The sequence below is a fragment of the Ornithorhynchus anatinus genome, chromosome 3 (genome assembly GCF_004115215.2).
Source record: "Ornithorhynchus anatinus isolate Pmale09 chromosome 3, mOrnAna1.pri.v4, whole genome shotgun sequence".
Lineage (NCBI taxonomy): Eukaryota > Metazoa > Chordata > Mammalia > Monotremata > Ornithorhynchidae > Ornithorhynchus > Ornithorhynchus anatinus.
The window spans coordinates 19,358,603-19,377,036 of record NC_041730.1 but is presented as its reverse complement, the minus strand read 5'-3'; the positions used below and the strand labels follow the sequence as shown (position 1 = coordinate 19,377,036).

The 18,434-nt window shown below is 59.7% G+C and overlaps 1 protein-coding gene across 1 annotated transcript; it reads right to left on the bottom strand.

Moving 5' to 3' along the window:
• Nucleotides 1-2,369: 2,369 nt before the first annotated feature.
• SLC43A1 (solute carrier family 43 member 1) lies at nucleotides 2,370-18,186 on the bottom strand. The gene is made up of 15 exons (XM_029060773.2): nucleotides 17,758-18,186; nucleotides 16,979-17,146; nucleotides 13,773-13,947; nucleotides 13,548-13,603; nucleotides 13,317-13,393; nucleotides 11,143-11,235; nucleotides 10,691-10,824; nucleotides 10,205-10,383; nucleotides 8,262-8,408; nucleotides 8,132-8,167; nucleotides 7,141-7,279; nucleotides 4,166-4,307; nucleotides 3,977-4,050; nucleotides 3,211-3,334; nucleotides 2,370-2,939 (listed from the first exon to the last, which is right to left on the bottom strand). Exons 2-15 carry the CDS (start codon nucleotides 17,130-17,132, stop codon nucleotides 2,796-2,798), a joined length of 1,674 nt encoding a protein of 557 aa, XP_028916606.1. The 5' UTR covers nucleotides 17,133-17,146; nucleotides 17,758-18,186; the 3' UTR covers nucleotides 2,370-2,795.
• Nucleotides 18,187-18,434: the final 248 nt, after the last annotated feature.

The window sequence follows — 18,434 nt, the reverse complement described above, 5'->3', positions numbered from 1 at the left end:
CACCGAGACTCAGTGACTTGCCCACAGTCACCCAGCTGACAAGTGGCAGCGTCGAAATTCGAACCCACGACCTCTGACTCCCCAGCCCGGGCTCTTTCCACTTAACCACTTTATGGGGAGCAGCTGACCCTGCCCTAAAATGAGGGTTACTATTATTATTATTGCATTTGTTAAGAGCTTACTCTGTGCCAAACATCAGGTCATCAGGTCATCAGGTTGTCCCAGGTAGGGCTCATAGGCTTAATCCCCATTTTACAGATGAGGGAACTGAGGCCCAGAGAAGTGAAGTGACTTGCCCAAAGTCACACAGGTGACAAGCGGCGGAGCTGCAATTAGAACCCATGACCTCTCACTCCCAAGCCCGGGCTCTTTCCACTGAGCCACGCTGACAGGGTCATCAGGTTGTCCCCTGGGGGGCTCACGGTCTTCATCCCCGTTTGATAGTTGAGGTCACTGAGGCCCAGAGAAGTTAAGTGACTTGCCCTAAGTCACAGAGCTGACAAGCTGAGAAGCCGGATTTAGAACCTGCATCCTCTGACTCCCAAACCCGTGCTCTTGCCATTAAGCCACTTTATGGGGAGCGCCAACCCTGCTCCAAAATGAGGACCTAAAGAGGGTTATCATTATTATTGTATTGAAGAGTTTCCTCTATGCCAAACACTATTCTAAGCGCCGGGGTAGATACGAGGTCATCAGGTTGTCCCACGTGGGGCTCACAGTCTTAATCCCCATTTTACAGATTAGGGAACTGCAGCACAGAGAAGTTAAGTGGCCTGCCCAAGGTCACACAGCAAATAAGTGGCGGAGTCGAGATTAGAACCCACGTCCTCTGACTCCCAAGCCCGGGTTCTTGCCCCTAAGCCACGCTGTCTGGGCTGAAGTTGGAAGAGAGAGCAGGAGCCCCTTCTTCCCGCCGAGACAACCCTCGACGTCCCATCACCCACATATCCTCCCCTCTGCTGCAGTGCGTCCCCCCTCTCTGTTTAACCACTATTGGCACCTGCTTATCCTGGGAGCACCAAGGTGGGGAGGGTGTCCGACCCCCGCCCTCCTTTCCCCTCTACCAACCCTATTGTATTGTGCTCTCTTGAGCGCTTAGTACAGTTCTCTGCACACTTCATTTATTCACATCGTATTTATTGAGCGCTTGCCGTGTGCGAAGCACGGTACTAAGCGTACAGTAAGCGTTCAATAAGTACCACTGATGGATCGATTGATTTCCTCAGCCCAACGCCGGTTCAGTAGGGGAGCGGGAGAGGGGGAACGGGAGATCCCTCAGAGCGGGATGTGGGCGAAGCGTCCCTCCATCATTCGACCCACACGACTAAGCGGGGAATGTTGGGGCCTATGGTGATCTGCCCACTTGGACCCTCTGCCCCTCTAACGCCCGCCTACTCACCGTGCCACCATCTCGTCTCTCCGGCTGCCGACCCCTTGCCCACATTCTGCCTCTGGCCTGGAAGTCCCTCCCCCTTCATCTCTGTCAGACTACCCTTCTCCCTCCCTCGAAGCCTTATGAAAATCACACCTCCTCCAAGAGGCCTTTCCTGACTAAGCTCCCATTGTATTGTACTCTCCCAAGCGATCAGTACGGTGCTTTGCACACGGTAAGCGCTCAATAAATACCACTGAATGAATTTCCCCTAGTCTCTTTCCCTTCCCCATCACCCTTCCCCTTGGATTTGTACCCTTAATCACCTCTCCCTCCGAGCACTTACATACATCTCCTTTATTTACGCATATTAGTATCTTTCCTCCGCTCTAGACTGTAAGTTCTTTGTGGTTGGGGAACGGGTCCGACCAACTCTGTTACAGTGGACTCTCCCAAGTGCTTAGTACAGCGTTGTGCACACAGCCAGCGCTCAAGAAAGGCCCTCTGCAACGAGGGAATGGGAGCAGAGTGTGACTTCTCCACCCCTCCTCTGGGGCCGGCTGGGCAGGGAGGCAAAGGGACGAGAAAACGAGATCGTGGCGCAGGCCTGACCGAGCTTCGGAGGAGTCCAGTCGGACGGCCACCCATCAACGCCCACCGGCAATGTCCCCTTTATCATCATCATCAGTCATCATCAATGACATTTATGGAGCGCTTACCCTGTACAGAGCACTGTCCTAAGCGCTGGGCTTTAACGCTCTCAAGGGATGCGTCACCAGGCGAGGGCGGGGTGGAAGCAGGGGACTGGCTAGCAACAGTTTCCCTAGCCACAGACACACGCGAGCCAGTCTCTCACTTCCCTTTTTATTTCCTCTAAGATAAGTGACAAAAGCATGAGGGGAGAGGGAGAGCCCGCCCCCCTCCCTCCCAGGAATCAGGGCACCATCCCCCTCGCCCCCATAGCGAAGCCTCCTTCACGCCCCCCCCCCAACGCCCCCAGGCCCCAACCAGCCCCTCCTGACTGGGGCTCCAGACAGGGAGGCGGGGAGGGCCCCGACCGACGGCTCTCCCCTTCCTGGAGGAGGAGGCCGAAGCATCACTTAGCAGGCTCCACGGGAATCGGGGCCGGCAGGCTCCGGGCCAAGCCTCCGCCAGAAATGGCCCCGGGCCCAGCTTCCTGGAGGGAGTGAGGAAGGCCAGGAGGTGTCTTCGCTCCTGGCTCCCCTGGCCTGGGAAGTACTTGCATTTGCTTTCGGTCAATAGAGAGTTTTCGCAAATCCTTACAAAAATAGAAGCTCTCGTCATATTTATAAATCCGTGTCCCTTGGCTACGTGCGTACGTTCAGGTAGAAAAGGCAGATGGGTCCGTTCCCGTTGGCACGAGCCCCGGCGCCCTCCCGGCCCGGGGGGCCGGACTTCCCCGCTACGCGGTGGCCTCCTGGCCGTCGGGCCCCTTCAGGGGGGCATCCCAGCCGGTGCTCTCTCTCTGGAGCCGGTAGCGGTAGTAGATGAGGTAGGAAGGGAGCAGGAATCCCAGCAGCGAGAACAGGAGCAGACCCAGGTTCACCTGGCCAGAGAACAGAGAAGCCGCCTGGGAATCTCTCGCCCCCCCAGAGACGCTCGGGGCCGCGAAGCAGCGGACCGCTCATCCCAGAGCGTTTCCCCTCTGCCCCCGCTTTGGAAATAGCAGCTCCGGGTCGCTCCCCCAGCACTCACAAGCGGCCAAAGCCTCCGGCCGCGGCCCGCATCTCCTTTGCCAGCCCTTCTTCCCTGCCTCCTCTCTGCCTCCCCTCTTGACTTCGCCTCCCTCGCCCCCCCTGCCAGGCTGCGGTTCTAACCTTGAAGGCGTCCCCCCGCAAGGGTCCCACCATCAGCATGAAGAGCGGGTGCTGGAGGAGGGCACAGATGGCGCTGATCAAGGACTGCAGGCCCGTCAGGGTCCCGAAGTGATTGGATGGAAAACTGTCAAGCCAGAGATTTGTCTGAGGCCACGCTCCCTGCCCACCGCCCCCATCTTCCTTCCGGGGTGGGCAGTTGGATTTCCGTTGGGGGGCACCTCGATGAAGCTGGGGCTCCTCCTAGCTGGGCCGAGTTGGGAGGGGGTGGCTCTGCTCCCTCCCCCCTCTTCTCCTCCTCCTCCCGGATCGATCAATCAGTGGTAATAATCATAATAACCCTTCGGGAATTTGTTAGGCGCTTACTGTGCGCCAGGCACTGTAGAAGCGCGGGGGTGGATACAAGCCAATCGGGCTGGACCCAGCCTCTGTCCCACGTGGGGCTCACAGACTCAATCCCCATTTTATAGATGAGGGAACTGAGGCCCCGAGAAGTGAAGCGACTTGCCCAGGGTCACACAGCAGACGAGCGGAGGAGCCGGGATTAGAACCCACGACCGCCTGACTCCCGGGCCCGGACTCTATTAGACAGAGTCTATCTGACTCTATCCATTACGCCGTACTGCTTACTGGGTGCAGAGCACTGTACTAAACACTTGGAGAAAGGAAGGAGATTCCCAAGGAGAGGGTGGGAGGAAGCCCTTGAACTCCCCACCTCCGTAGACACACACACACACACAGAGACACGCATTGGGCCCCGACGACTCACACAGCGGCGTAGAGTCCCCCGCACGCGGAGTGGAAGAAGCCCCGGACCATGGTGTGCAGGATGAACGTCAGAAGCTGAAACCACAAAGGGAGAGAAAAGACGGGTGGACCCCGGTCGGGAGTGGGGAATGGCCGCAGGGCGGGCAGTGGGCGGAGGGGGCGGCGCGCAGGCCGGGCCCGTCACAGGTACCTGGAGGTACAGGTTGCCAACGAGGCAGGTGATGCCGAAGCCCACGAGCAGGATGTTGGTGAGGATGAAGGCCCGGATGGCGTTGGTGATCTTCTGGATCTTCCGGTAACGCGGCTTGCCCGGCTTCTTGGCGATCCCGTCGCTGTCAAGACCAGCCTGTCGTGCTCTGCCCTCCAGGCTACCAGAGGTCTTTCCCCCATCCCCCCTCCTCGCCCCCAAAACAGTCAATTCCCTAGAAGACAGACCTCTTAGCCCCTGTGACTTGGGAAGAACCAGCTCAACGGCTCCTCCAGACGTGCCCGGGATGGAAGGGTGGGGCTAGAGATAGATATCCCCCCCCGAACATCTCCTCTGACTCTGGTCCCAGACCCCGAGGAATGAGATAATGATAACAACAATAATAATAATAATGGCGGTATTTAAGGGCTTACTATGTGGCAGGCATTGCACTAAGCACTGAGGTAATATAAGATAATCAGGTTGGATACAGTCCCTGTCTCCCACGGGGTTCACGGCCTTAATCCCCATTTTACAGATGAGGAAACTGAGGCACAGAGAAGTGAAGTGACTTGCCCCAGGTCACTCAGCAAATGGTGGAGCTGGGATTAGAACCCGGCTCCTCCGACTTCCCGGCCCATGCTCTTTCCATCAGGCCACAGTGCTTCTCGGTTGGCTGGCTCCTTTCCTCTCTCCCTCCCTCCTTTCCTCCCGGCCTGGTGGGAGGGAGGGAGGCCGGAAGGCCGGGGGAGAGGGCTAGAGACCGAGTCTGGGGACAAAGATGTCAGCCGCCCTCAAAGGGCGGGAGCCAGAGAGCAACCCTGACGAAGTCTGACACTTGGACTCCGGCAGCTAGCTACCAACCAATCGATCGATCAACCAATCAATCAATCCACTGTCTTCACAGAGGCGGGGGCGAGCCAGGAAGCTGACGGACCGGCTAAAAAGACCGGCACGTCAGTGCTGGTCAACCGGGGGGACCCCTCCGCAGTGATCCAGCTCAGGGGAGAGCCAGGAGAAATCTTCTGGGGCTCCCCACTCTTCCAGGAAGAGGGAGAGGGATGAATGGGAAGGTGCTTGGGAGGTCAGTCGGTCGATTGTATTTATGGAGCGCTTACTACGTGCAGAGCATTGTACTAAACGGTCGGGAGAATTCAACATAACGAGACATCAGATACATCCACTGCCCATAACGAGTTTACAGTCTAGAGGGAGTGGTGAGCAAGGGAGATGAACAAGAACCTTCAGGGCCCAGGAAAGGGGGGATAAAGAAACCCAAAATGGTAAAATGGGGGTAAAATTCAGCCCTGCAAGAAGCAGCGTGGCCTGGTGGAAAAGAGCCCAGGCCTGGGAGTCGGAGAAATCTGGATTTTAATCCCGGCTCTGCCGCATTTAAAAAAAATTTTTTAAATGATATTTGCTAAGTACTAACTACATGTCAAGCACTGTTCTAAGTGCGGGGGTAGGTACAAGTTAGTCAGGTAGGGCACAGTCCCTATCTCATGTGGGGCTCACGGTCTAAGTAGGCAGAATAGGTATTGAATCTCTTTTACAGCTGAGGAAAAAGAGGCACAGAGAAGTTAAGTGATTTGCCCGAGGAGACCCAACAGGCAAGTTTTGGAGCCAGGAAAAAGAACCCAGGTCCTCGGACTCCCTGGCCTCAACTGTTTCCACAAGGTCGTGGTGCTTGTAATTTATTTATATTCATGTCTGCCTCCCCTTCTAGACTGTGAGCTCACTGTGGGCAGGAACTGCATCTGTTCATTGTTATACTGTACTCTCCCAAGCGCTTAGTACAGTGCTTTGGACACAGTAAGGGCTCAATAAATACGATGGAGTGAATTAATGAATGCTTCCCACTTGACTGCTGTGTGACCATGATCCGGTCACTTCAGTTTTCTGTGCCTCCATTTGTTCACCTGTAAAATACGAATTCGATACTCCCTCTTACTTAGGCAGTTGAGGACAGGTATTGTTTCCAACTTGACCATCTTGCTCTTACCACAGTGCATGACACATAGTAGGTGCTTAAATACCACAATCAGTGTTACAATTATTATGACTATAGTTACGAACAGAAAAAGTGGAGCCTGCCAGATAAACCCAACACGGGCCTAGACCCAGCAGAGCCAGAAGGAGCTAGTCTAGGGGACCAGATCCCTGGGTCCCAGCCTGGTCGCAGGGAGCCACAAGCTTGCAGTTTTGAGGACAGAGGCCCTGCACTCCCCAGGCCAGCATGCTTGCCGAGACCAACATCCCCCCATAAAAAAAAAAAATGGGTAAGGGGGTAGGTGGTAAGGGGGTAGGGGAGAAAGGCACTGAGGCCACATACAGCCCGCAGGACAGACCGGAGGGTCTTCTAGGACTCCACGGGGAGCCAGTGGCAGTTGACGATCACCTGCACTGCTTGTAATCTCTCTTCAGATAAACAGGAAACCCTCTCAAACCCAAAGGTTAAGTCAGTAAATGAACTCCCGGTGTAGGGGGAGCAGAGCGGGGCAGGGGAGGGCGGCTATTCCGCTCTTCGACCAGTCCTTCTCTGGTCACCGGCGGTACCCGGCGGTACGGCGAGGGGTGCCCTCCTTGCCTCTCCCACCCGAGCCCCCGCCGACTTCCCCTGAGAGGTAAGGAGGTGGGAGAGGGAACGAGAAGGCGGGCTGGCAAGGCAAGACCACGAAAACATCCTGATCGCAGGATTTCTGCCTCTGTTGCCAGCCGGAGAGGAAAATCCCTTGCTTTCTCCCTCCCAGAGTGGCCTGGACCACAACAGCCCCCGCCCTGACTATTGGTAGTATTTCCCAAAACAAGCGGCCGAGGTCCGTTCTCCGGCTCTGTGCCACCGTAAAGTTGCCCCCCAGCACTGAGCAATGAGCACGGGCTCCGGGTGAACAAAAGGTCAAGGGGCCTCTTAGGTCTATTTAGTAATTCGGCGCTCCTCCAGCCCGCTCCTTCCCCCACCGCGGGCGCCCCGGGGTCACCTGCCGTCTCCCAGGGCACCGCCGTCAGGAGGTCCGTCCACGCACTGCTCGATGCGCCAGTCCATGATGTAGCCGATGAGGGGGCAGGTGAGGAGGCAGAGGAGCTGCAGGGCCCCGAAGATGGAGGAATAGAATCCAACTGGCAGGGGCAGAGAAGGAGGTTCCGCGTGAGGAGGGGGACGCTGGTCCCTCGGCCTCGGCCCCCGAGACCGAGCGGGTCAACCGGCCGAGAGGTCCAGTGGAGCGGTAATAATAGTACCCGTTAAGCGCTTACTACGTTCAACGCGCTGTCCTGAGCTCCGTGAGCTCGCTCTGGGCAGAGGGACCGTGTCTTGCTAATTTTTTTGTAGTGTACTCTCTCTCAAGGGCTTGGTACGGTGCTCTGCACCCAGTAAGCGCCCAGTAAACATGACTGATTGGGAAAGAAATACATTCATTCCTTCATTTGATCGTATTTATTGTGCGCTTACTGTACTCAGAGCACTGTACTAAGCGGCTGGGAGAGTACAAGAATAAACAGACGCATGCCCTGCCCGTAAAGAGGTTACAGGCTAGAGGTGAGGTAGAAGAGCAGCGTGGCCTAATGGAAAGAACCAGAGTCTCTGGGTTCTAATCCCGGTCCCGCCACTTACCTGCTGTGTAACCTTGGTCAAGTCACTTAACTCTTCTGTGCCTCGGTTCCCTCATCTGCAGAATGAGGACTCAATACCTGTCTTCCCTCCAACTTTGATTGTGCACCCCACGTGGGACCGGATTATCTTGTATCTACCCCAGCGCTTAGTACAGTGCTTGACACTTAATGAGCATTGAATAAATATTATTATTACCGTTAGTGTTATTATTATTATTGCTATTGTTAAACCTCTGGGGTCAGCGGGGAGGATGGCGGCTGCCTTCGGAAGCCAGATGTGGAGACCGTCTGCCCTCCCGAGGGGTGGGCACGCAAGAGAAGGGGCTGTCAGGGGAAGACCAAGCCACCCCCGCCACCTACCTGTCTCATCCGCCTGCTTTCTCAGCTCCTCGGTCTCTGAAAGCAGAGGAAGGAGACGACCAGGGAGGTCAGTCAGAGCGGTCCCTTCCTTCCTCCCGGTCTCCCGCCCACCCTCCGCCCGGCCCCTGACCGTGGTCCGGGCCGCCAGTGACGACGAACTCCAGCATCTTGGTCATGGCGGCCAGGTAGAATATAACCCGCAGCTGGGTCATGCCCATGGTAACGAGGCTCCACAGGAAGATGGGGGAACACAGGCTCTTCCGAAAGGGGATCGACTCTGTGGGGAGAAGACAGCAGCCGCTGAGCGCCAGTGCCCATCCCGCTTCCCTCACTCCCCTCCTCCCCTCCGCTCAACAGCATCAGAGGACCTGGGTTCCTTCTAGACTGTAAGCTCGTCACGGGCAAGGAATGTGTCTGTTTATTGTTCATTCAATCAACAGTCGATGGTATTTGTTAAGCGCTTACTCTGTGCCAAGTACTGTTCTAAGCACCAGGGTAGAGCACCGGGGCAGATACAAGGTAATCAGGTTGTCCTACGTGGGGCTCACAGTCTTCATCCCCATTTTCCAGATGAGGTAACTGAGGCACAGAGAAGTTAAGTGAGTTGCCCAAAGTCACACAGCTGACAAGCGGCAGAGCCGGGATTGGAACCCATGACCTCTGATTCCCAAGCCCGGGCTCTTCTCACTAAACCCTGCTTCTCAGTAAGCCATGCTTTTTTATTGAGCACTTACTGTGCGCAAAGCGCTGTACTAAGTGCTTGGGAAAGTACAATACAGAGATAAACAGTGACATTCCCTGATCACCACGAGCTATTGAATTCTCCCAAGCGCTGAGTACAGTTCTCTGCACACAGTGAGCGCTCAATAAATACGACTGACCAACTGATCTCCGCTCCATCACTTGCCTGTCATGTGACCTGCTCTGTGTCTCAGTTTCCTCATCTGTATAATGGAGAGTCAATAGCTGCTCTCTCTCCTACTTAAACTGCGAGCCCCATACGGGACAGGGACTGTGTCTGATCTAACGCGATAGGTATCTAATACTAATAATAATAGTGATGGTATTTGTTAAGCTCTTACTACGTGCCAGGCACTGTACTAAGCGCTGGAGTGGATGCAAGCAAATCGGGTTGCACATGGTCCCGGTCCCACATGGGGCTCACAGTCTCAATCCAAATTTTACAGATAACTGAGGCCCAGGGAAGTGAAGTCAGTTGCCCAAGGCCGCACAGCAGGCAAGTGGCGGAACTGGTATTATTCATTCATTCATTCAATAGTATTTATTGAGCGCGCACTATGTGCAGACCACTGTTCTAAGCGCTTGGAATGTAGAACCCATGACCTTCTGACTTTCAGGCCCGTGCCCTATCCACTACGCCATGCTAGCCAGCGCTTAGTACAGTGCTTGGCCCTGGGTCAACGCTAAACAAATACCGTAATTATTATAACACTGACACCCTGCCAGAGAACGGCAAAGCTGCCGCTCTTATTTCCCACCACCCGGGCGAGACAGCTAGCCGGAAAACAAGGTCTCTGGTTGCCGGGCTTCCCAGGGCATCCAACTGATGCAAGAGGTTCAGGAATTGCAGAGGGCGGCGGGAAGGGAGACAGCTGCATGGGTACAGGGCAGCTGTCTACACTAGCAACGGAAGCCACTCCATCCTAGGGCAGAATCCCCCGCCCCTGTCGTGGGAAAAACCCCTTCCGATTTCTTTCCGTATTGGTATTTAAGTGTTTATCAAGTGCCAGGCTCTGTCCTGAGCTAAGGGGTAGATACCTTGAAATCAGATCAGACACAGCCCTATCCCAAGTAGGGCTCATAGTCCAAGGAGGAGAATTTACTCCTCGTTTTGCAGATGGGGTAACTGAGGTACAGAGAAGTCAAGTGACCAGCTCAAGGTCACACGGCAGACGAGTGGCAGAGTCGGGATTAGAACCCAGGCCCTCCGACTCCCAAGCCCGGGCTTTTTCCACCAGGCCACGCTGCTTCTGTAGTAGGAGCCCGCACGGAAGGAGGGGGAGGTGTTATTGAGCTCCTGGGCCCCAAGCCAACCCCAGGCCCGGCCCTTACTCTCGGGAGCCTTGGACAAGGTGCCCCGCACATCTTGGGATGAGGGGAAGAACTCCCGCCCCTCCTCCAGGCTCGGGGCCTTCTGGCTCAGCCGTTGGCCCACGGTGGTGACGTGGGTGTAGAAGCGATCTCCGGTCACCTTGTGGTCCAGGGCCAACCCACTCAGCTTGATCTTCTTTCTGAAGAGGGGCAAGGCAGAGCAGGAGTGAGAATCTCCTACAACTCTCCCCACCCCGGCCTCCCAGGCAGAAAATCACCAGGGTGGGAGGGTAACGTGCAGACCCACGTGGACCAGGGAGCCCAAATGGCACGAGGGGCTGCAGAAGCCACAAGACAACCCCGAGTTGCCATTCCAGCCACCTGGAAAGATCCCAGAAACACAAAACCAGAGGCTTGGTTGCTTCAGAGCCACAGGATCTTTGGTCAGCGTGTCCACCGGCAGCCCCCATCTCTCCCAGTCGCCCCGGTCCCTCCCTCACTACTCACGTGTAGTTGGCCTCCTCTGGGGAAGGGAAAGCCTCCTTGGGCCAGTTGAGGGCACAGTTGAGGACGATGAGGCAGGCCAGGCCGGACCAGGTGAGCATGATGACCACAAAGGATATCCCCTCGTCGTAGATCAGCTGGAAGAGCCAACGGTCCAGGGAGAGGGGAGTCATGGGCCCAGAAGGACAGGGGAGCGGCAGGGAACGGAGTAAAAAACCAGGGAGACAGATCCCCTTCCCATCACCTCCCTTCTTGAAATCTTTGGACCGAGGACCCAGGACACCACCCCCTCCACCCTCCGCCCCTCAGAAAGGACTGACCCGAGGCTTACGACCTGCTCCCTCCTCTCCGCCTCTGTCCTCGAACAGCTCCCCCAGAGCCAGCTCCCCCAGGGCCAGCACCCCCAAGGGCCAGCTTCACCCAGGGCCAGCTTCCCCCCAGGGCCAGCTCTGTACCTTGACAATGGGGAATGTAACGGCAGAAGAGGCGTAGGAGCCGATCATCAGGGCCATCAGTGTGGACCGCAGGTTTCCAAACATATTGGGCAGCTGGCGGGGAAGAAGCAGCACGATACGAGAGCCTGCGCGGGTCCTGGACCCTGGGCGTTCCAACCCCTTCGGGATCCACTTCCCGCCCACCTCGACTGGGGCTCTAACATGTCCCAATCCAGGACCGCCCGGCCCTTTGACGGGGAACGGAAGGTATCTACCGACTGTTTCAGTGTCGTAGTGTCCTCTCCCAAGCATTCGGTACAGTGCTCTGCACTGACAGTAAGCGCTCAGTAAATACCACAGATTGACTGATTGACCGATCGCCGTTCACAAGCCCAGGGTGGAAGAAGGGAAAGGGAGAGGGCGGGGACAGGGTGGGTGGGAGGCGAGGCCCAGAGATGTAGGGGGAAAGGTGTGTTTTTGACTTTGGGTGAGGAGAGGGCATGCTACTGAATTAATCGCATGCCTTATTCAACTCGGCCCGGACTGGGCAGGGGCCAGGCCCTCTGGGGAGGACGGAGCAAAGTCACGGCGCCCTCGATGCCAACCTCGCCCCGCCCCCACCCCAACTCAAAGCCCAAAGGCTTTTTAAAGGGGTAGCGAGCGGTCAGGGCGCACCTGTTCCGCAAAGCCGTGCCCTGACTATTTCAGGGGCAACCCGCGCTGTGTGGCATGAGGGAAAACAGACTAGACCTGCAGAATGGTTCTGCAGAGGAGAGCTCGGAGGCAGCCTGCCCTCCAGCTCTGCGGTAAATATTCCCCTGGGCAGCTGGCTCCCGCCGGCTACTGGCAGGCGGGACTCCAGGGGCATGAGAGACAGAGCCAATCCCAAGAGGAACCTGAGCCCCGGGCAGAGGGTGGACACTCGGGGATCCTCCCCCTCTGGCCCAGGCAGAGCACCCTCTTGGCAGGAAGGCCCGGGGGGGTTGGGATGGAGGGAAGGAGGGTGGGGAGGAGGAGGGGAGGAGGGAGGGGGGTGTCCTGTCCCGTCCCGGCCCAGCCCGGTCCAGGCCGGCCATGTGCTCGGGCGGGCAGACAAGCGGCAGGCCCGAGGCCCAGGCCGTCCGGGGTGAGGCTGCGGTCCTGGCGGTGGGGGCAAGGGGAGGGGTCTCTGGGGGCGGGGTGGGGCTCCGGGCCCTCCCATTGGTCGTCCGCTGCAGCCGAAGGGGAGGGGGCCTGGGGAGACTGACCCCGGGGCAATTCCTGGCCTGGGGAGACTGACCCCGGGGCAATTCCTGGCCTGGGGAGACTGACCACGGGGCAGTTCCTGGCCTGGGGAGATTGACCCCCGGGGCAGTTCCTGGACTGGGAGGACTGACCCCGGGGGCAATTCCTAGCCTGGGAGGACTGACCCCGGGGCAATTCCCGGCCTGGGGGGTCTGACCCCGGGGCAGGTCCTGGCCTCTGCCAGACCAGGGGGTGTCCCGGGAGGGGAGGTGGCAGGGGCTGGGGGCAGGCGACCCCGGCAGGGAGGGAGGGAGGAGGCTTAAGGAAAGGGAGAACTGGGGTGGAGGGGAGAGGGCAGAGGGAGGGAAAGGGGAGCAGGAAGGGAGAAGTGGCGGGGGGGGGGGGCCGCCGCCCTCCTTCCTTCCCCCTTCCCCACCCTTTCCCCCTCCCCTCCAAGTTGGGAAAGGCCCCACGGCAGGAATTAAAGGACGGGACTCTGGGACAGCCCCGGGCCACAGCCGGCCTGGGACATGGTGGGGGGCGGGTGGGGGGGGGAAGGAGGGGGCAGAAGGAGGAGAAAAAGAGGGGAGGAAAGGAGGGGGGAAGGGCGAAAGGGCGAGAGCCTAGGGGAGGCCAAAGTAGCCCTCGAGCCAAGGCCTTGCAGCTAAGGGCCCAGAACAAGAAACAACTCGAGGGGACAAACAGGGCAAAGATGGTGAGAAATGACGGCCTCCCGGCCCAGTCCCCCGGCCCAGACCCGGCCCACCCCAGGCCCAGGACCCCAGAACCCAGCCCCAGACACCGGGCCCAGCCCCCCAGCCCAGGCCCGGCCCAATCCAGGCCCAGGCCCCCAGTCTCAGCCCCCAGGCCCAGCTCCCCAGCCCAGGTCCAGCCCCGGCCCATCTCAGGCCCAGCTCCGTCCCCAGCCCCGTCCCCTCCCCAGCCGTTGTTCCGGGCCGGCCGTTACTGACAGTGAGGGAGGTGAAGGTGAGGCAGATCCCGCCGAAGCCATTCAGGGACAGCGCCAGGAAAGTCAGCGGGGACAGCACTGAGGGCGGACAAGGGGTCTCGCTGAGGGGGAGGACCCCGACCCCCGACCCCCGGCCGCCTTCTCCAACCCCACCCACCCCTCGTTCGGATCCTGAAACCCAGGAGAGCCCAGACTGGGCCAGAAGAAGCTAGGCAGGGCTCCCGCCTCTCACCTGGGGGGTCCCGGGCGACCAGGGCCATCAACGCCCAAGAGATGGCGAAGCAGGAGCTGAGGGGACGATGGGAGGGGTCAAAAAAGGGCGGGGGAGGGAGACACACACACACTCCCCCTCCCCACACACACGACACCCTCTCCCGCCGCCTCCCGCTCCTTCCCCCAGCACGGGCTCGGGACCTCCCCGCTCTCCCCTGTCCCTCGCCCTCCTCCCCGCCTCTACCTGCCCAGCAACCGCAACGGGCGAGGACCGAAGCGATCCATGAGGATGCCCAGGGGCAGCGTGGTGGCACTGAGCACAAAGGAGCCCGTGGTGAAACCCAGGTTCAGCATCTCCTCCTGCTGGGCACAGGTCACCCACAGGGACTTGTCCTCCGTCTCGTTGGTGCCATTCTCAGCTGGGGAAGGAGAGAGACAGCCTGGTATCTCACCTGGAAGAATTCCAGCCTCACCCTTCAGCAGCCCGGGCGGACTACAGGGGATCTGGGGACCAGGCCTGTCCCCAGGAGCCCCCCCACCCCTCCCAACCCAGAGGGGACCTGGGGAGGGAGAATCCCAAACGGTAGGGGAAACCGAGGCAGAGTGGGCTCTACTCCGTCCAGGTTACGGCAGCACAAGCAGAGGAGAGGGACAGCCCCCCGAGTTCTGACTTCCTTGCGCTGTTCACCCGTGAGAGCTGCAAGTGGACAAGGTGTCAGAACAACAGAAGAATAATCATAACTGGTCTTTGTTCGGCACTTTTCACGTGCCAACCGCCGTACCGAGCACTGGGGCAGGTACGGGGAAATCGGATCGGACGCAGTCCCCGACCCACGTGGGGCTCCCAGTCTAAGGAGGAGGGAGAACGGGCACGGGAATCCCCGTTTTACAGACGAGGGAGCAGAGGCCCAGAGAAGTCAGGTGACGCCCCTGGTCACGCAGCAGGCAAACGGCCAAACCAAATGGCAGAACCCGGGTCTCCCGACTCCCGGCCCGCTGCTCTACCCACTGGGCCACTCTGCTTCTCGAAAGTTGCCTACCTAGCAGATGGGTTACCTGAACAAGGACAACTTGAACGGCTGAAGACGAATTTAGAAATCTGAACAAAATCGGGCCTACCTGCCCAGTTTACCCAACCCAGCGTTGCCCGGTTACCCAAAGTTTCGGCCGCTTGCCGTTGCCTCAGTCAGGTTAGTTCAGAGAACTGCCGGTTTAGCTATATTTAGAACAAAATGTCCTAGGTGGAGGGGCAGGGGTGGGGCGGGAAGGAGGGGCGCGGAGCCCCAGAGGGCCAGAGCTCCCGTGAGTGCGTTGCGGGAGTTCAACAAGTGAGGGGCGAATTCAGGCGAACGAGGAGGCGGGAGTCCGTGCGTGCTAGCAGTGGGTTACCTCTGCTGACCCCTGAGCAGAGTTTGGAGTTTCAGAGCTGGACCGGCACCCCTTGGCTTTAGGGCAGCGCAGGGTGACGGAGTCACAAGACACCAGGTGGAGAGAGGAAATAGGAAAGAGCCCTCCGGCCCTGGCCGGGAGCCAGCCCCGGCAGGCTGGAAGCAGAGCGCGGTCTTGGATGCTTCACGGGGGGTGAGGATTCTGCCCCCGCCGGAGTCATCGACAGTACGGAGAGAGAGGCCACCTCTTCATGATTTTCACACCCGGACTCTCCCCCTCCCGGTTCTCTGACATTTCTAGCCACCGCGCAGCTCCTCCCCGGAGCCGCTATCGCTCTCCCCAGCCCGGTCCCTCCCTACGGCATCTCCAGCTCGGCCTTGCGTGCTGCCCTAACTGCAACCCCGGGGCCCAGGCAGGCTGCCAAAGCTAACCTCCCTCCCCCAATTGCCTAGTAATTAGCACCCGGAGCTAAAGCCAAGCGGGCAGGAGTAAGATCATTCACTCTGCCTGCCCCGGCCACCTGCTTCTTCTGCAAGGACACCCCGCCGGGTGCCGGGGGGAGATCTCTCTAAGCCCCCACCCCCAGGATCGGATGGGAACCGGCCAAGCTTCGAGAGGTCACTTGACTGAGACCCCTTGGGAATGAATCCTCATCCTACTTATCCAGGCTGAGCGTGTGGCTGTGGCAGATCCGGGCGAAGGGGATAAGGTCAGAGGTGGTCCACGGAACCCAAATAATAATAATAATCGTTGTGGAATCTGTGTAAACGCTTATTCTGTGCCGGGCACTGTACTAAGCGCTGGGGTGGATACGAGCACATAGGGTTGGACACAGTCCCTGTCCCATCCCGGGCTCACGGTCTTAATACCCATTTACAGATGAGGTGACACAGAGAAGCGAAGTGACTTGCCCAGGGCGATGCAGTGTGGCTCAGTGGAAAGAGCCCGGGCTCGGGAGTCAGAGGTCATGGGTTCTTGTCAGCTGTGTGACTGTGGGCGAGTCACTTAACTTCTCTGTACCTCAATTACCTCATCTGTAAAATGGGGATTAAGACTGCGAGCCTCACGTGGGACAACCTCATGACCCTGGATCTACCCCAGCCCTTAGAACAGTGCTCTGCACATAGTAAGCGCTTAACAATACCAACATTATTATCATTATTAAGTGGCGGAGCCGGGATGAGAACTCTAGACCTATGACTCGGGCCCTTGCTCTATCCACTCCACCATGCTGCTCCACCCAAAGCGAGTGGTCCCCACACTCCTCAGTGGTTTTGGGGGGATTTTTCTTTCGTACGGGAGTGTGGGGAGCGGCAGGCAAGGTTAGATGACAAGGCAGCAAACCCAACAAACTTTGGCGTTGCAAAGCATTTTCCTTCAGGGACTTGGAGATCATGAGAATTGGAGGGAGCCTCTTACGCGGGCCCCCACAACAGGGAAAAAGATGGGGCTCCCTCTAGACTTTCTCCCCCAGACCGGATGGCTCTACCGTCGAGGTGCAGGAGCCGAGGGTCCCTCTCCCCTTCTCGGGCTCGGGCTTCGTCGACACCAACCGACATTCCCTGGGCTGGATAATTAGCGGCCACGTCCCAGCTGTCTACTGGTGGCCCGGTGTCCTACGGATGTGTCTTGCAACTCTGTGGCACTGGACTCTCCGAAGCGCTCAGGATAGGACTCTGCACGCGGTCGGCGCTCGACTAACACCGTCGCACGGTTCACAAGGAAGCCAGTGTCTGGGTGGGGGCGGTGGGGGCGGAGGGGACCCCCAGGAAGAACCTGAAGTTCCAGGCTTCGGGATCACCAGAGCCCCAAGAGTTTGGGGACGCCCAAGATCGCCTCCCCCGTCAGCCCTCCGCTAGACTGTCAGCCCGTTGCGGGCAGGGAACCCGTCCCCCAACTCTGCCGTTATCGTCCTCTCCCCGTCGCTCGGTCCAGTGGCCCGTGAATCGTAAGCGCTCCGTAGATACCGCCTCCAGGTCCTCGTCGTCTCCCACGCCTCCTGCACCCGACCGACCGCCCCCCCCCCCAAGCTCCTACTCCTCAACCTCCCTCCCCACTCACCGGGACAGAGGTGCGAGTAGAAGCCTTCAGCTTTGAGCATGATGAGCAGGGACCCCCAGCCGAACAGCACGGCCGAGAAGAAGAGGTTCTCCGCCACGGCCGTGCCCGCCATCCACCAGCGCCTCCGGTAGGCCCGCTCCAGGGACGGTGCCATGCCGGCCCCGGGGGCTGCCGAGGAAGGGGAGGTCAAGCGGCCGGGCACCCTTCGGCGGGCGAGGGCCCCCCGGGACCACCCGGGTCCCTGGCCGGCCCACCGGACGCCCCAGGTAAATTCGGATTCGGCGCCCGACCCGCCCTCCCAAGGAGGGCGACCAAGGCCAGCGCGGCACGGGGCACGGGGTCACCGGGAGGTCCGCCTTCGACGGACCGGCCTGCACGGTGGCGGGGGCTCGTGGGTCGGGGAGGGGAGGGAAGCTGCCCGGGAGGGGCACCGGCCGGCCGACGGCGAACGGGGGTTGGGTGAGCGGCCCCGCCACGGGGGGCGAAGCACAGAGTGGGCAGAGGGAGAGGCGGGGAGAAGGAGCCATGACCCAAACCCCTCTCTCTGCAGCTCCTGAGGGACGGAGAGGGACTTGTCCCCCCTTCCCTCCCTCCAGGGGTCTCCGGCCCGGCTCCCCCAAGTCCTCTCCGGCCAGGGGCCGGCCGGTCCCCTCCCGCCCCGGGCCCATCCCGCTGTCCCCACCCCCGGCCGGCTTTCCCGGCCGAGCGCGCCGCTGCCACGTGGATCGGGACGCCCCGCTCCCCTCTTCCCCGACCCCTTCCCCCGACCCCCCACTCACCCTGCAGGGCAGCGGGCAGCGGGCACCACGCTCCCCGAGCCCGGCCGGCCGCCGCTGCCCGCTCAGGGCCGGAGAAGGGGGCTGCCGGCCCGCCCAGGAAATCCGCCCGCCCCGCACTTTATAAGGCAGCGCCCGGCGGGGGCGGGGGGCCAGGGGCTGTGTCTCTCTGTCCCTCCGTCCCTCCGTCCCTCTGGGACGGGCCGTCCTTCTGTCTGCCTGTGTGCGAGTGTGGCTGGGGAAGAGGAGAAAGAAAACTCCCCCGGCCCCAACCCCTGGGAGGGACTGGGGCAGGGAGAGGGGAGGAGAGGAGGAGAGGAGGAGAGGAGGGCCAGAGGGAAATGGAAGAGGGGAGAGGGCAGGGGGCCCAAAGGACAGCCGGCCGGGAAGCAGGGGCAAGGAAGGGAAGTGGGAAGAGGGCAGGGGGCAGAGGGAGGAGGGGGACGACCCAAAGGACAGCCGGCCGGGAAGCAGGGGGAAGGAAGGGGAATGGCCAAAGAGAGGAGAGGGCAGGGGGCAGAGGGAGGAGGGGGACGACCCAGAGGACGGACGGCCGGCCGGGAAGCAGGGGGAAGGAAGGGGAATGGGAGGGGGGAGGGGGCCAGGAAGGGACAAAGGAAGGGGAAGGGGGCAGGGCCTTAAGGCAGGGTCAGACCTGGGGACCGCCGTGGCCACCGCGA